The following is an 18070-nucleotide window of genomic DNA, read 5'->3' as shown; positions in this document are numbered from 1 at the left end:
GTCAGAAGAGCTGGGTAATTTCAGCAGTTTGGAATATCATCAAATGGTGACAGCTACAGTTGTGCCTTTGATGAGTCTGGTTTCTTTTCCACATCTAAGGGACATGTGACTGGCAAGTGATGTAGCTCTGGTGGTGGGTCACTAACCCTGTGGTGGCTGTGAAAGAAGCCTATATCACTGAAATAACTCAGCAAAGCATGCCCAGCCATGCTGGCACTCCAGTCATGTCAAGGAAAACTCATTTGGAGGAAATACACTGCTTGAATTGAAAAGTCTCTGAAGGGAAGTTTCTTGTGAGTAGATGTCAGGGTTTTTTTGGTAAAGTGTATTTCTTCTCCCCAGGGCCACTGAGACATGCTGCATATTTTAATATAAGGATCTACCACAGCCCATAATTGAGTTCAAGAGAAGGGGACACCTGAATCTGAATTAGGGCCATTTCAAGTTTGCTGTTTACGAAGTGGATTTGTGATTTTAAGAAAGGTTGTCTCATCTTTAACTTGACAGCACGGTAGATCAGGAACAGCAGTATATTGCAGTCATGATAAACATCAGGGGTTCGTCCTTGCAGATCCACTTAAAGGTTACACAGTGCAAGACCAAGAAAAATGACTTAGAGTGCAGCTCAAGCACTAATTATTTGTTTAAAGCAGGTACATACAAGTGTCTTTGTGCAGGTGTGCTGTGTGTTATGTGCATACATGTGATACGCAATGACTGTTTCTGGAGTTCTTACTCTTCATCAGGCTATTACAACAAGCCTAATGGATCATGGTTAATTCCTAAAGGTATTTAATCACTAAATACCTATTGGTGTAGTGGGTTTTCCTCTCCTTAAGCCCAGTGCAGATGGTATTGATGCAGTAGAGCTAATTATGCATAAGTTGCCATCTTTATTTAAAAGTACATTTAGTAACAAAGTGACCAAGAAAGAACTTATACTCGTTTTGTTTTAAGGTGGCATTTGGCATCTTCTTATAGATAAAAATTTTTAAATAAAAGTTAGAGGTCAGTATAAGTTGGGGAGACTCTTAGACAGCCTCAATCTTAGGAAAGTTAGAAAGAAAGGAGTATGTAACCAGTATCTAGGAGCACTTTAAGTGAATGGCTTCTTAGCTAGGTAAATAGCATCAAGGGACAGTTTAAGCCACTCACTACTTGCCTTAGGAAACATGCTGGTTTCTGTGCCCTGGTTTTACATAGTCCCAGAGGAATGTCACTTCTTTACTTGTTTGTTTTGCTGGACCGATCTTATTTTTGTGAGGTTTGAACCAAAAACAGGCTTCCTAATGAGGTACTTCAGAGAAATAAATATAACCTTTCTTTGACCTCTTGAACGGATTTCATCCAGTCCACACTGCACTAACCTCTTCTGTTGTTGTTCTTTCTTAATGAAAAAGTCTTTTTTACGGTGCCAAAATTGTGTGTTTTCAGAGGTAGTGAGAAACTTCCGAGTTATACTTTGCTTGTGGTTTTTTGGGAGATTCAGTGAAGAGATGCTTCAGGCAGAGTATTTACTGGTAATGCACTTGAGTGGGATAATGTACTTAAAGGGCACTCCAAGTCTTGGAAATAGCTCTTACCAGGAAAAAGTAGGCTAAGTAAATTCTGATGATGTTGACAAAAACTTCCCCTGGAGTTGCAAGCATAGCAAGAGAAGCTCTGTCTATAGTTTTCCTAAAACCTAGGCTATTATTCTCCTGATAAAGTACTGAAAGCAACTTGCTTCAGCAGTCAGAAGTGTCCAACAGCAAACATCACCAGGGAGTTAACATTAGGAGTGAAAGGTAGTAAAAAGTGTTGCGGATCTATTGCCTTTCCTTGTGAAACCAAAGGACACTTACAGATTCAGCAAAGATCCTTTAACATAAATTTCTAGCAAATTTGCATCAGGTTTATCTGCATTATAAATGAAAAGTCTTGTCTTGTCTGGTGGTATTTGGCTGGATTTGCTGCCAAGAGAGCATTTTTTCCCAGTTTTAGTACTTTTACTCCTTTGGCTCAGGTGGACTTAATTTGTCTGAAATGTTTAGGTATAGATAAACTGTGTCTCATGGGACTGTGGTGTGTCAGGTGCATCCATCAGGAGCAGTGCCTGCGCAGTACTGAAGTCTGGAGTTTTTTGAACTCAGCTGTTTAAGCCGACTTAGCTATTTTGCCTCGGTCTAGTCAGGAAATACTCACTTGCCTCAAACAATAGAGCTGCAGGTTTAAAACTCCTGGGAGCACTGTGGGAGAAGATACAGTTTGGCCAGTTAAAGGTGTCATTTTTTGTGAAGTCCAGTGCCTGACCCATGATCTGTGGTCTTACGTCAGATGTGTCGCATGCCTGAACTGTCCCATGTTCACCTGCACAGGTGTTGCCATCTTTGCCTAACCTTCAGAAGAAGAGGAAAAAGACCAGATTAAATTGCTTGCCTTTTTTCTTGCAGGGAGCCAGCAGAATGCGAGGCCGCCTGGGAAGCATGGACAGCTTTGAGCGCTGCAGCAGCCTTGCTTCTGATAGAGTATGTAAGAGCTTAGCTTAAACTGGTGTTTTCATACACAGGTGTCAGTGAAGCATAAATACGGCACTCTGCTTTAATTTGAAGGAAGTAGAACAAAGCACATCAACTTACAAAACTCAAAGATGTTTCCACTGGGAGGCAGAGGGTGTAAGAAAGCTGGGCTTTATGTTGACTTGAAGCTTTGGCTTTAATCTGATTGCCAGTCCTTTTTTCCTACGCTTCCCTTGCTTTTACAAAAAACAAGGAATTTCTGGTTTCTGCCTTGTTTTACTGAAGTAATTAAGTAAGGTCATGTCTCAACAAAAGGAAGTGCTCTGAAGGTGAAGAATCCTTTCTGTAAGTAATAGTTGCTTTAGGGAAGTAAGAATTTTTGACCTGAGCCCAGCTGTTGGGGATGCTGTATGGTAGCAAGAGGGCGGAACTCTGTTCACTTTCTTTTTATTTCCTGTTTTTAAAGTTCTACCTCACATGAGGGTTGGTTACTGGTTTTCCCAGGAGGTGAAGATTCTGTTATGGTTTTCCTGCTACAGTTACTCATAAACTGGCTGTGTAATAACAGTCTCTCTTCCAGGATGTTGCTGTGACGGTACAGGAAGTATGCTCGCGATATGTCGAGGAAACTAGCTAAAAGCAGTTTCCCTAGTCTTTTCCATTCCTGTGTTTTCCCGAAAGAGACAGAAGTCTGGTAGCTGGAATGCCAATCCCTGTGAGAGGATGCCTGGAATAATTAGTATGTTGTTTGTGTTGCGTATACATTTTTATTCCTCCCTCTGCTTTCCCTTTTTGGAAGAAGGACGCTGCTGGTTTGGCGTGAACTATCAAAGGATGTCTGGTTTGGGTGATATTAGCATACAATAGGCTGTGACCCAGAAGGGGGAGAGGCTTTGGTGCCCCGGTGCTGGCGGCCCGTGGGTTAAGTGAGAGATCTCCTAGGGCACAGAGCCTCAGGCCTTATTCCGCCAGCACTTCCTTTCAGGACACTTCGCCGGGCGATTCCCCGCCAGCTACTCCTCCAGCGTCCCCCGTGTCCTCGGCCTGGCAGACGTTTCCCGAGGAAGGCTCGGACTCCCCTCAGTTCAGGAGGCGTGCACACACCTTCAGCCACCCGCCCTCCAGTGCCAGACGGAGGATAACCTTCCAGAACGGGAGGTCCCAGAGCGCCCGGTCCCCGCTGCTGCGGCAGAACTGCGTGGAGGCAGCAAGGTGAGTCGGGGCATGCAGTGCCACCCGCCCGCGGTCCCCTGCCATTCCCGTGCTCCAGCCTCACCCGTGGCCCTCCTTACGGAGGCTGTGACAGCCCTGCTTCTGACAAAGTATGTAAGGAGCTTAGTTCAGATTGGTTTCTGCACTTCTCCGGGGTTGGTTCGTTCATTTATTTATTTATTCTCAGCCTATCTTGTCTGCTTCTGAGTAGTTTGGTACTTTGCAGTAACTCAATAATCCCTGAATTAGTGGTTTGGGGGAGGCATCAGTACATCAAATTGATGATTTGGCTGGATGCCAGCACCGATCTGTTTATTTATTTATTTGTCACCTCTGAGCTGAGCCTTTTTGGCAGTCTTGGTAGTCAGACCCTTCGGAGAAGAGGGCCTCCATGCTTTGAACAGCAGAGATGGCAGCCTGAAACTTTTATGCCAGGATGAAAAAGGCATTGACAGCTTCAAGTGTCTGTAGCTGTGTTAGTCAAAGCTCACAGAGATAATGTCCAGATTTAAAACTGGTGAGGAGTCTTGCAAAAGGACAAAAGGATTAAACACATCCACTGAACTCTGAGGCATGTGATTTCCCCATTTGCCTTTCTCCAGAGCTTCCCTCTGTAGCTTCCCTCTGTAACTTCTTTCTCCTTCCTTTTTGGAGACTCTCCCACTGTTAACATATGGAACACTGTTCCTTCAGGAGTTCCTTCACTCAGCAGAAGAGGTCCCCAGAGTTCATTGTGGGCTTCTTTGGTTGTACCTTCTTTTTTACTTCTAGGCTGCTGGCTACCTGCAGTAAGTGACTCTACAAACTCCAAACCCTTTACAAAACTCAGGTCCAGATGAGCCGAATTTTTTTCTGTTGGAGGATCACATTCTCCAATCTATTGTCTGTTTCAGTGCTTGGCTATAATAGTACTTTTTGTGGGCTGTTTTCTAAAAATGGCTTTATATAGTAATTTGTCACCTGTTTGATGTCTACATTAAAATATCAGTGTGAATGCTGCACCAGCTAGTAGAGGAGGGCAAAAAATTTTATTCTGTTTTGAGAGAATGGAAGGGAGTGAAGGGTAAGAAACTAGCCTTTGTTAAATTGTGTTTCGATAGAGATAATGTGTTTTTTACTGAGATAAACTTTTTTCCCACTGCCCGTGTTGTATGCAAACAGGAAACCCTGTTCAAAGTGAAGGACTTGCTGACTACATTTCTTTGTAGTAACTTTTAAGAAGTCACTGATTAAGTGGCATCAGCAGATTTTTAGTCAAAACAGTTTGTAGCAGTGTGGTTCTAGGCTGAGATTTTTCATTCTTTCCTTTTGAGGATTAGTCATAAATGTTAAGCAAAAGAAACTGAATTAGTTTTTATGTCCCCTCCAATACTTGTTACTACTGCTAAGTAATATTTAACTGTGTAGTAGGACTACCCTTCTTAATTTAATTACTTCACAAAAATTTGTCCAGAAAGACTGCATTTAAATAATCTCTACTTCCTAATGTGTTGTTTACAAAAGGAAAAGAAAACTGAAGGGGAAGAAACAATGAGGTTCATATTATTGAAAGAAGGTTTCTGAAGATATTTTCTGAATGTTTAAGAGATTCTTTTTTCTAAATTTGCTTTGAGAATAAATAAAGCTAAAGAAATAAGGTGGTCTCCCTGTTCTGCAATGTCATCGAAAAGTTCTTAAATAGAAATCAGCTGTAACAGCAAAATCAATATCCTCAGGGAAGCTGCCAAGGTGTGCACATGGTACATTTTATCATCTGGGAAACAGAGTTAATGTAAGCCAAGATGAGGTATTTGGCCAGTGTCTTTAATCTGGTGGTTTTGTTGTTGTATCCAAATCCATGCTGACCCATCTGCTGTGTTCTCTTGTTGCCTGCACAGTCCTGTGGTCGGGGTTCGGCGCGCTCTCAGTGAGAGTGAATCTGCGTCACCTGGTCTCCCCTCCTCTCTCTCTGCCCCTTCTTTCCTGAAAAGCTTTTACCAGGGCTCAGGAAGGTTGCTCCAGCACTCAGAAAGTGACCTCTCCAAGAGGTGAGAGCATTGTCTCCTGGCTAGTTCTCCAGTGCCACCAGCTTAACAGCAGGATTCCCAGTGGAATGCAGCACATGGCATCTCTCCCACTCCACCTTGTGTTCCTGCATTTCTAACAGACTTCCGTGATGCAAATGGACAAGCGGGCTTTTGGATAAAAAAGCCTGTTAAAAACAGAGGCTTCTATGCTGACACCTAGCAGCTATTAACCTATTTCTGTTGTAGTGTTGCAAATCTGCTGCATTGATTTGTCACGTGAAATGCAGTGGATTTTAGGAGTGTTATGCTAATTTAACGCTTTCTCTGCTGAATGCAAACCAGCATGTGTTGCCATGATCATTGGCATGTGAAAATAAGAAAAGAGCAGTGTGAAGAGTGTACAGTACTAATGTGGGATGCCTGTGCATGAGGAAGGGGAAACACCAAGTTAACTGAGTGATACTAACTGTGAGACATTCAGAGAGAATTAATAAATAACTTCTAGTTGAAGAGGATTTGGGAAGAAGGAAAGGTATGAGAAGTGGCAAAAAATACCCCAAACCTGTCTCTTACAGACCACTCTATTTTGGGTTCCATTCCAGCTTTATTTCTGTGTTCCTTTTAGATAGCAGACTTGATCCAAGCTGAACCAATGCCCAGGTCAGTTTGTACAGGCAGTGGACACCATTAAACCAAGCTTTCTGGATCTGGAGAATGAAGGATTGAGTATTGTATGAAAACTGTACTGTATTGCCACATAATTCCAAACTGAAATTTCTGAGATACTGTTTTTGGAATTGGTTGTGCAGGCAGGTCAAGGTACTGTGTTTCATTGTAGTGGAGTTTTGAACTCTTAAGGAGGGGAGATTTTCAAGGAGTAATTCCCAGAAGACCACCATGCTTCCACTTAGGTTTTACAGTATACACATTCCTGGTACAATTTGGTCTTTAATTTGTATGAGGACTCTTGTGAAAATGGGATCTCATTAGCTATAGGTCTTGCTGGGAGTAACTGGGCCTGAACTGTCATGGTGAGGAAATTGCAGTAGCAAGAGTGCACAGTTAGCATCTAGCTGGGTTTGTGGAGGGAATATGACAAGTATGGTCAGAAAGAAGTGCCAAGTGAATACTGCTGATGTGATAAGGGTCACTGAGGTAATCCACTTCATCTGGCTAATGGAGAATGAAATATATTGTCCAATTGATGGTGGCCAAAAGTTGTGAATGTATGTTATGCCATCAGGTTTAGGAATGAGAGGAAGTTCTAATGTTTTACAGTGTTTTTTTCTTGTAGGCTTCTTCTTTGGTTTGTTGGGATTTTTTCCCTTTTGTTCTTTTTCTCAGAGGACCACCATCTATCCCAGTAGGATCACTGTGAGGTGTTCTTAGCGTTCTGATATGAGTGAGTATATGTTAGGTTGGAATTAAGCTTTGCAATCTGCAAACTGTAAACTGTTTGACTGTTAGGAACCCTAATTAAAACTTCAGTGCATTTTCCAGAATAATCATGGTTACTATGCATTCATGAAGTGTGGAATTCCTGTTGTGCCAGAGAAGAATTCTGTAGAGTCTCACTTCTTTATCATGTAGCTTTGAGACTACACATGATGCAGCAGGCAGCTTTTATTGGTGTTCTGGCAATCTTCAGTGTGAAAGAGCAAAGACAGTTTCAGCTGGAATTCATTTTAGAAAGATTTTGGAATTGTAGCAGCCAGATGGGCCTATGCAAAGAGAATGCTATAGAATGGCATAGGATTTTTCGTTGGGTTTTTTTTGGTTGTTTTTTGTTTGTTTTGTTTTTTGTGGTTTTTTTATTGAATCACAGAATGGTTTGGGTTGGAAGCTTCCCATACAGTTCCATTCTTTAAGGAATGAACAGTATAGTAAAATTTTGGCATCACCGTAATATTTTTAGGTGCCTTCAGAATGTTTTTATGGCATTGTCAATACATTTCTCTGGAGAGAAGGCTAGGATGGAAATGATCTCCACACAGTCTTGACTTTTCACAAGTGTGCTGTGCAGCATTCAATATTGAACAGAGTTGCAGATAAGGAGTAAAAATAAGGTCTGATCAACATAGAGGTAAACAAGAATTTTTAATATAAACGTAAAAGCAGCACTTTTAAAAATGGAACAACCTTCAGCATAGGTTTGATAGCCCACAGTTTCTCTGTTCATTGCATTGCTGTGCAAGGATAATTGAAGCTGAATTTGAATTTGAACAGATTCCTTTTTTTAAAAACAGCTTCATGTCTCATGAAGGAAGTAAACTACTTGAGAATATTCTTTAAACAAAATAGCAGAAAGTAATTATTCAGAATAAAAATATATGACAGGAGTGAGAATGAATAGAGGGGTGTAAACTGATAGAAACTGGTTTTTCTTCTTCCTAGATGGGAGGAATGCTTCATGTATTAGTCTTACGTACAGGCTTCTGCCAGCTGAAGTGCTGGGAAGTTGAATTCTGTACTTGATCTGGGGGATTTTGTACTGTCTCAGCCTCCAAATTGCAAAGTAGGTTGCATTGATTCAATTGCTACTTAGAGCAATCAGAAGAGAAGTTGAAATGAAAGCAAAATGGGGAAAAATACAAGTCTTGGCATGAACAACAACAGTATTTATTCACAAGTCAGTTGGCTTTCATGGACTCAAGTGAAAAATAATTCAGGTAAGTATTATGTGAAGAGTTCACAAGAAAGGGGGTAGCATTATGGTTTTTTAAATATCAGTCTTCGGGTACATTTTAAAGAATAGTTCTGGAAAGAGATTTAGCTAATCAAAACCAAGCAAGAAGCATATTTGTAGTCTGACCAATTTGTTGAGATTTCTTCTTTCTTCTCTTTTTTTTTTCTTTCTCTGAAGTAGCTGTCTCATCTTCATGCTATGCATTATCTGATAGAATAGTGAATGGGTGAAACCGAGTTGCAGTTAAAACCAGAGATAAAACCTTAGATGATCAGTACTCTTGAGTACTTGGGTTATTGCTTGGAACAGCTTAAGGATAAAAGTACAGACTGAAATATTTGAGGCATTATATTGAATTTACAGCTGTTCATTTTTTATTGTATACAAGCTGCTAAATGCATTTTGGTTTCTGTATTGGGTCAGAAGCGTAGGCTAAGTAGCCCTACAGAGAAGCATTATTCTCCAAACTGAGTTGTGATGCATATATCTTAAATACAGAGTATTACATTGTCACCTTTTTCCAGAGATTCTTCTGCTAGGTGACCTTGCAGCACGTTTCCTATGTAGATGTCTGCTTAGGTGGTAGTGAAAATTCTGCTCCGCTTTTCAGTAGCAATGACTGAACTCTATTTAAGAAGTTGTTTTTCTTGTTTTGGAGATGCTTTGGCTCTTAGTCTCTCCACTCACATTAATAAACCTCTCATTTTGCTGGGAGCTGATAGCTAATTTTTTTCTTTACCCCCACTCTGTTTAGAGAAACTGGTTTTTGCACCAACTTCCTGAATCTTTTCTTTAGGGTAGGAGACACTACCATTTTACTCTGACTTCTTGCTGCTTTTGCTTTGTAGGGTATTGTTTCACATCTTCAGATCTCATACTAAGCTAGGAGTTGTCTGTCTTGAAATGAAGAAACTTTCTTTGCTCCCTTTCTACCCTCCCTTTCCTAAGTCTTGGTGTTTTTCTGGGTTAATATGACAAGGTGTGTTTCTGAGACTTGGAGATGTTTTCCTCTAATCACTTATCGGACAGCTCTTTGAAAGAGGAGGTGATTAATACTAGTTGCCTAAAATGACTGGGGATTTTTGTGGAGAGAGGATTTTTAACAACAGAATACAGGTCCTCAGAACTGTCTGGTTTGCACGCTTCATGAGGTAGCGTACATGATTGGTTCATCCCAATGTAAACTCCATGACTCAAATGGTGTAAACAACTTAGTTTCATACCCTAAAATAGCCACCTTCTTATTCTGACTTTTCTGTGAATTTTGCTACTCTAAATTGAACACTATTCCTAGGACTGTCTAGAGGCACAGTAGCTGAATATGGATTTTTGTACATAGCAGTAGAAAGGAAGTTTTCATTCCCTTGTTATATAGCATCTGTTTAGTAAGCCCTGGAATGACTCAGTTTTTGTGTTATAACATGCGATGATATGTAAGACTTGAAACAGTAAGCAGTAGTTCTGTTACAGTTATTTATAGAAACATAAGTTAGAATTATACATATCCAAAGTCAGTATCCCATTTCCAGGAGCCTTTGGACTGAAATACCTTTGAAAAACAGCACCTATGGGTTCAGAATTAGTGTTATAGTCTATGTAGTCTGTGTTTGGCTACCACAGGCAGTGGTTACCCATCATCAGACACGGAGTTAGATAAAGAAGATTGTCACAGTTGCTGTTTAGGTTAATGCAACATGGGGATCTTCAAAGGCCACCCACCAATAGTGTGATGCATAGGGAGCTGAGGCACTACGGAAGCTAAATCAGGAGTGGAGAACACTTCAGACTGTGTGTTATTCAGGGCTCCCAACCAGTAGCACTGTTCTTAGAAGAGAGGAGGGGTGGTGCCTTGTACTGGGTAGGTGAATATGAAGTCATGGTTATTTCTCCACCAGGATATGAAAGGAGGGTCTTATACCTTGGTATGATAGTGAGTTCAGTTGGTCACTCAGGCTTGCGAATATCAGGGAGCTGTTGTAGATCATTAGCATCCTGACAGCTTTGGTCAGCAAAAAGGCCGGTTCTAGCTTGGTGAATTCGGCACATTCATTCAGCACAGAGTATTACTTATGAAGTGCTGGTTAAGATAATGTAGCTGGAAGACTGGTATAGGTAAAACTTCGTAGTCCTCCCTTGCAGATCTCTCCTGTGCAAGCCAGATGTGGGGGGATGGACTGTAGCTGGCAAACTGCAATCATCTGCAACTGCCTTACCACTAAAAACATAGTGAACATGCTGGGCTTTCCTTTAATCTAACTTTTTAGGATCCTTGCATTATAGCATGGAAATTTGTTACAGGATGAAGGTTTAAGCGTGGCTACTGTTTTGATACATCAGTATTCCCTGTATTGAAGGTGAAGCTGCAGAAACAGCTCCCCCTGTTTGATGCTCTTTTCCTAAAAGCTTGTAATTGTGCTGTTGACATTATGTGAAAGGATTTGTGGCAGATAATCAATGTACCCATTGCTATATAATATCTCTGCACGTAATTTACTACCACAAATGCAAAATTTTGAAATATTTCTGAAAGTGGATCAAGTACTTATGACAGCTAAATGTCTTTTTCTCTGGCAGTAGTCAGTAGAAAGGTATGCTTGGTGTGTCCCCCCAGTAAAGCTTTCCTCTATCCTCTCCTTACTTCTTCCAGCAGCATAAAATATTATTAAAATTAATGTGTAATTATATTTCTACATGGCAGCTGGAGAGAAGATCTGCCCTCTGTTTGCAGGGGCTCTGTTCCTACAGCTGGAGGTGCTGATGAAACATGAGGACATCTGTCCCCATTTATCCAAGTGAAGCATCCACTTCTTGAAGCTTAGGAAAGAGACTGTATGAGAAGGCAGAACATTGTCTCCAATAAAATACTCACCTGTGAGCTCAGCATGACATTTAAAATGGCTCTAAATGGAGTGTTGTGCTCCACTGGAGCACCATCTCTGCTTTTAGGGCTGTTACATCAGATTGCTCCCAGAAGACTTGTGTATGGCAAAACAAAACCCATTGCTGTCAAAGTTAGAGGCTAAGTATTACAATGTTTCTCTCTTAGCTTCTCCAAAAGTTAAGCTTTTATTCTAAGCTTCCAGCTAAGCCCTGTATGAATGCTATGGATGCTTCCTGGTGGTATACAGTGCAAACTTCACAGCACTGTGCTACAAGAAAACAATTGGGCGCTTGAGTATTCAAGGTGAAGCTCACACACAGCATGCTTTGCCTTCTTAAGCTTCCCCTCAAATGCTCCTGCAGGTTTGGTTATACATTAGACAGAGTTAATAAAGATTTTTTTTTCCCCCTACAAGGAATACTGACTTTAAATACCCCATCTGCTTTTTCTTTCCTTCAGTGATGGGGAGGGAAAGAAAAGAACATCAACCTTCTGCAGCAGTGAATCTCTAAATGCTGTGGGGGCCACGCTCACACCTCGCCGCATCTCCTGGCGGCGGAGAATATTCCTGCAGGTAGCTTCACCTATGAATAAATCTCCTTCCAAGATGCAGCATCCAGGTCTGTGTGTGCTTTTAAAGAAAATAAACAAGCAGTTGTTACTTAATACTGTAGTGAACTGCAACATGTGATAACGTGAAAGGGAGAAGGGACTCAGTGTGGTACAATATTCATGCTAGAACCTTGCCAGAGATCAGTTGTGCTCATTTGGCTTTAGACTATTTAGGTTTTTGTTGCTTTGAAGAGAGGCCTTTGGCATCAAAATCAAATGAATTGCAATCTTCCATAGCTGCTGTAGCAAGGAAATTAAGACAGGTCTCTTGCTGACAAAGATAATCTTTTTAACAGTTAGGAAATTTTTACCCTAGCCTGTGTACATAATAGGAGTATTTGCAGAAAATGGTAAATTTTATGTCGTGTCCTTGTGGTGTACATAGCACCTCTTGAGTGTATTAATAATTGTTACAGCTTTAAGCCATTTAAGGTAGAAACCTCTGAAGTAGCTGAAATCATGCTATTGATAAAGTCCTGTTTGGCAGAATTCAAAACCATAGGCAAATGACAAACTCAATGTTTAGTGAGCATAAAGTGCTACAGCACTCTCTGTAGTGTAGGTTAGCAGATGGAAAAGGTTTCTTTTTATATAGAACCCATGGTAAATCACAGCAGTAAACAAGTAAAGGAGACTTTATGGATAAATGCCTCATTGTAAGGCCTGTGGAAGGAGCTGGCAGGGGAAAGGTTTGAAATACTGGGTGACCCTTTATTTAGCTCTATTTCATTTTAATATAAATTTATTTAATGTAAGCAAAACACTTATTTAAAAAGAATCCTCTACTGTTGAACTGCATTTTCTCTGTCTTTGGAATCAGCAACTCAACTGCTGAATGTAAAAGACAGCTATTTTTGTTCTGCTATGACATAGATTTTTTGTATGTCAAACAATCTGAGTTTCCTGTAATAGCTTTCTGATTCTTTGCAGATGGTCATGATGGAAGTGAATTGTTACCCTTATCCCCCCTTGCTCCACCCCTGGAGGAGGACCCTCTTGTTCTAGTATTGCAAAATGAGGATGGTCCAGATAAAACTGGAGAGAGGAGAAACTCAGAAGAACTACAAAGTCTGTGGAGAAAAGCCATCCATCAACAAATTCTGTTACTTCGAATGGAAAAAGAAAACCAGAAGCTGGAAGGTTAGCTATTTAGAAAATACCCCTAAAAGCTATTGCAGATTCTGCTGCCTGAAGATGAAAACTGTTCTGGTGTTGGGCACCTCAAACAGAGATGTGGTTCTGTAACTTTTCAGTTAACAGTACTAGAAAAAACCTGTGTTTTCCTAGTCCTGTCTCACAGTCTACCAGATTCTCTGTCTACCTGACTTTAAATGAGTAATCTTAGTGACAGAAGAAAGTGATAAATTTTTCTTTTTGAGTGCATGTTAGACAAAGGATGCTACAGTCTTTGTTGTATCTGTCTGAGTCCAGGAGTTGTAATGTGGAGTGAGGAGAACAGGAGCTGTGTGAACACTTAGGTATGGTAAACCTTACCCTTTCTATCTCGTTTCAGTCCTTTGCAGCTCATGGCCTTTCTCTCCAGGCTTTTTGTTCTTCATTAACCACGTCACAGTGGTAATTTATTAATGCTTGAATCCAAATATGATTTTTGAGCAACTGGCTCTTGAGGTATGTCAGAAAGTTCTGTTTTTTGGAACCATGAGCACTGTACACTGAAAATTGAGTGCTGTTAGTGAGGGGTCTAAAGTTGACTGTTCTGATTGTCAGTTGCCTGAGCTTCTGGCTAAGATACTTTATTATGATTGGTCAAGACTCACACAAATAAAAGATAGGATGCAATGTCTGTCCTAGCATATAGAAGTTCTTCAGTAAAATAGACTAGCAAGCTTTTGGTGCAAGTTGAAAATTCCAAGTGTCCTCTCTGCAGTTGCTGCCTTCATCTTCTCCTTTATGCTGTACAACATATACGGTAGTCTGAGTCTTCAGACAAAACATAATGATCTTGTTAAGGTCAGTTAACTCTTTGGCCTTCTTTGGACTAGCTTACTGGGAAGGCAGGGAGAGGAAAGAAAAACATCAGGACAGAAGTTTTTCCCATATCCCTCCAAGCATACATCCTTGAATGTATTTCCTGCACACGTAGAGTATTTCTTGGTGCCATTTCTCTCTACAGTTTGTCTCCCTGTTGGCACACAGTTCTGTGGAAACTCCTAGATTCATAGGGAACATCTAGAGAGAACTTCAGCCAAAATCTTCATTTCATAAACCATTTTAGCAAATAGTCTATTGTTGTGGGGTGAGGAAGCTGGAGATCTGCCGGGGTGACTAATTTCATGTTATTCCCTCTGTTATTTTAAGCTGCTGAGGGATAAACTCTTTGCTATACCCATCCTGTGTGGCTAAGGGTACTGAAAACTCTTAAATCAGTCCAGTTCCTTTAAGACTCAGTTACAAGTTGCTTCCATTCTGTAATGGATATGTAGAAATTAGGTTCTTCCTACCTGATCATTTGTGGTGAAAACAGGAGTGTTGGCAGTGGAGATGCCAAACTGGCACTCATTTGCCAGCCCACGTTCTTGGTTTGTGCTCCAAGGAGCATGTCTCCATTCTTATTTTCAGGTTCGTAAGTACTGCTAGTGAAAGTGGTGCTCTGGCTACCTAGAATTCATCATCTTATTTTCAAAGGGTGAAAAGTAAACTATTCTAGCACCTATCTAGGTTTCCTTCCTGTGGTCTGTTATAACATGGGCCATTTTATGGACAGGACATGTGCAGAGCTGATACATTCCAAACAAGCCTTAGTTCAGGTGGTTCTTGGCCTTACAATTAAATGTACATCTCAGGAAAGGGAAATGTAGTAACAGAAATGCAGAAATACCTTTACTTGAAGCCAGGTTCCTAGCTGTGAATTTATTAGTTGTATATATTCCACTGGTTTAAGACTGGAATTGCTGTGGAACTGTTTCTAGTGGTTTTCTGTTAATCATTTGTTGACTTTTATGTACAAAATATTAATAGAACCTCTTTTCCTATTCCTTTTGCTGTCGAGGAGACTTGAATGCTATTAGTTCTTTATTTTACAGAAGGTAAGTTCTGTCAATTGCGCAAACTTGCTTTCTTTTTCTTTTCCTTTCTTTTTTTCTGAGAACCTAGAAGCTCCTTTTTCCAGTAGGTCATCTAGAAATATAAGAGCTGCAAAAAGTAGCAGGCCACCTAGCAATGATTAGGAAAAATGTAAGGATGGCTGAAAACAACCAAGGATGGTGTAGTAGGTAGAGCAGGTATGATCAATGGGCAAACTTGCTGGCTTTTGCTAGGGTTAACTGCACAATTAATGTGGGAGTTTGTTGTCACACTGAAGTATGTTACTGCTCTCTTGAGTTGCATGCTGCCTCCAAGAGTGAGAATTCTTGGGTGAAATCGTACACCAGTAGGGTAGCATTTGAAATCGCCCCAGCTGAACTACAAATTCCTGTGGTAAGATCACATTTGCATTTTTATAGCAGTGTACTGCACTTTGCATACCTGCTTCTGCAGGGGCCCCTATAGTATTGAGTGGGTAATATCTCAGAGGTGTAACAGAGCTTTTGGAAATAATTTGTCTTTTTTGAAGTGGGCTAGGCAATGATCCTGTGGACTGATCCAATATTAACTCTATCTGAAGTGAGGTGAGTAGGTGAAGGAACAGATTGTCTTGTTTTGCAGGATGTATAAAAATGTGAGTGAGAGTTTGCTTTTACCTAGAGGTGATGGTGGGGAAGGGAATACATTTGTAAGAGGAAGGAGGCTTCTGCAGGGAGTATTGTGCACAGATCAAGGCAAATTTGGGATAAAATCAACTGCAGCTCAGAGGTCAAGTTGTGAAATGTACATTCCACTCCAGTGACAACTAAACATATCTCTCTAAATTAAGACACATACAAGTCTTGATTTCAGTTTTTTGTACCAGTAGTTAGAGGAATTGAAGTGTTTTTCTGCACATGCATCATGAATAATACAATACCCAGAGTTAATTTCTTAGTAATGGAAATGAAAGCTGCTTCTCAATGAAATGCCAGGATGACAATGCAGCTTTGTTTCAGAAGTAGTGTAATAAATACTTTGTACCAGGTAGTCCTATGCAGCAAAGCTTTTTAGTTTATAACATCAAGAGTTCTGTGCTTCAGCACAAATGTATCTTTTTGGCTATGGCTCATGTTGGTTCATTCTGTTTGCTCAGCCCGATGATGCCAGGTAGCAGTGCCAAGAGCTTTTCTTGCTCTCTTAAGGGACATGTAAGAGCTGGAGCCAGTGTGACTGACTCAGTTCAGAAGACTTGCTTAGCTTGCTTGCCTAAATCTCTAGTACAAACATTCATATGTTTGGGACTTTCCATACTAAAACAATGGTAATGTTCAATATAAACAAGAACAAAATGATCAAAGGTGTTTTTGCAGAGCAGGTGCTGTGAGGTTTTGTTGAATGTGGGTTTTTTTGCCCCAAGCTTTAAAAAATGTTTTTATGTGCTTCATGAATTGCTAATATTCATGACCCAGTAAGAGAAGTTAAATTGTTACATGCAGCATCTTACAACAACTGTCCCCATCTAAGCTATAAACTAATGAATTGTAGATGTATTTATCCCCAGTCAGCTTATTGGATAGATAGATCTAACTTGAATGGGGTTTGTGCATTTGTTGTTATCTTGTAATTTTCTGATATTCTGGTTTTCCGTGTGCTCTTCCTTTTTGTTCCATGTTCTAGCAAGCAGAGATGAGCTCCAATCACGAAAAGTAAAACTGGACTATGATGAAGTTGGCACATGTCAGAAAGATGCCATAAATATTTGGGATAAGAAGTTACTAAACTGCAGAGCCAAAATCCGATGTGACATGGAAGATATTCATTCCACTTTAAAAGAAGGTATTTATGTAGGAGGCTTTCAGGTATGAAGTCTGAAGATATTTTTTGTTTTCTTCTGATCCAACAGAAATCTGCCAGCAATACACTTCTTCCAGAAGCAAAAAATTGCCTTCTTTTCAGAGGCGCTCACCTTCTCCTGCAAAACAGAAAATAGGTTCTGCTGTGTCTGCAGCTTGCAATGTCAGCAATGCAGAAACATGTACAGTCATACCCCTGAAAGTAGCATCTTGTTTCCGTGTATCATTACATCCAAGATGGAACTAGGAGCCTCTGCACCTCTGAACTTCTGGTCTCTGATCAGTGGGTCCAATTGACTCTGAGTTTCAGATGCTCTGATTTTACTTGCTTACTGAGAAGGCTGGACCATAATGTCTGCTGTGGTCTGTGCCCAAAACCTAGGGAAATCAGAGCCAAGTTTTGGAGAGTCCTGGAATACGGTCACTTAGTATTTCATTTCCTGGAGTGAAAGGCTGGGGATTTTGTCTTGAAGTAGATCTTCCTGTGGACTAGCCATAGGCCAAGAGGGTATCCAGAGGGCCTTGTTATGATGCAGATGTAGGGCCTGATTACACTGCTCTGCCCTCTTCCATAGAATATCATATCTGTGTTACAGATGCTGAAAAACAGTTCAGCCTGATCTGGCTGTGGTACAGAAGGGAGGTTTAAATTGCTACCAAAGTAAATTGTAGTAGATATAAAGCAGTTCCTATTAGTGTCCTTCCGAAGTCTGCCAACAAATTACTTATCTTGATACCCTATTTTCTGCTGTTGGATAGCAGTTCAGAATTGGGAACAAGGATATGGTATTTTAAACTTGCATTCTTCTTAATTATTTACCTAGAAGGTATTAGCAGAGTTGACATTTTGACTTTCAAATAGAAAGGGAGAAATAGAAGGGAGATGTATTTCTCTGTGTCTGTGGACTAACATGAGCAGCCTTTTGAGAAGGGAAAGAGGAGGTGGATTTCCCTGTACTTTACACTTGAGAATTTAGTTCAGACTTCCTAAACAGGTTGTTCTACATTCTGTGTGTAGTTGTGCATCTTTTCCTGCTGGAGGCTAACAGCTCAGAAGTGGCAAAGCAAGGGATATCTGTACCTCAGTTGCCCAAGATACTGCTCAGGGTAATTGCTCTTAAGTTTGTTGATCACGTTTAGTTTGTGGGACTGAGCTGTGGCTACTGAGTGAACACACTGCAGAGTGGAGTTCACTTCGTAAGGGATCATCCAGAGTGGTTCAGCCAAGATTATGACAAAGCAAATTCTTTTGTTGTAGCACTAAAAGTATCCCCCTGCTTAGGCCTCTTATTTTT

General features: G+C 40.6%; 1 protein-coding gene across 7 annotated transcripts in view; it reads left to right on the top strand.

The window, feature by feature from the left end:
* Positions 1-18070, top strand: part of TBC1D4 (TBC1 domain family member 4) — a 97397-nt gene that overhangs the window by 67806 nt on the left and 11521 nt on the right. For 2 of the 7 annotated variants that reach the window (XM_032099958.1, XM_032099963.1), the window contains exons 9-15: positions 2433-2507; positions 3484-3710; positions 5588-5737; positions 11743-11903; positions 12826-13035; positions 14940-14942; positions 16600-16758. In XM_032099958.1, the coding sequence (XP_031955849.1) occupies positions 2433-2507; positions 3484-3710; positions 5588-5737; positions 11743-11903; positions 12826-13035; positions 14940-14942; positions 16600-16758 (985 nt within the window). The other 5 variants (XM_032099960.1, XM_032099959.1, XM_032099962.1 and 2 more) reach the window with 5 other exon arrangements.

This window comes from Corvus moneduloides, chromosome 2 (genome assembly GCF_009650955.1).
Source record: "Corvus moneduloides isolate bCorMon1 chromosome 2, bCorMon1.pri, whole genome shotgun sequence".
NCBI lineage: Eukaryota > Metazoa > Chordata > Aves > Passeriformes > Corvidae > Corvus > Corvus moneduloides.
Note: the sequence above shows the minus strand (reverse complement) of the source record. Positions and strands in the feature narration are given on the sequence as shown.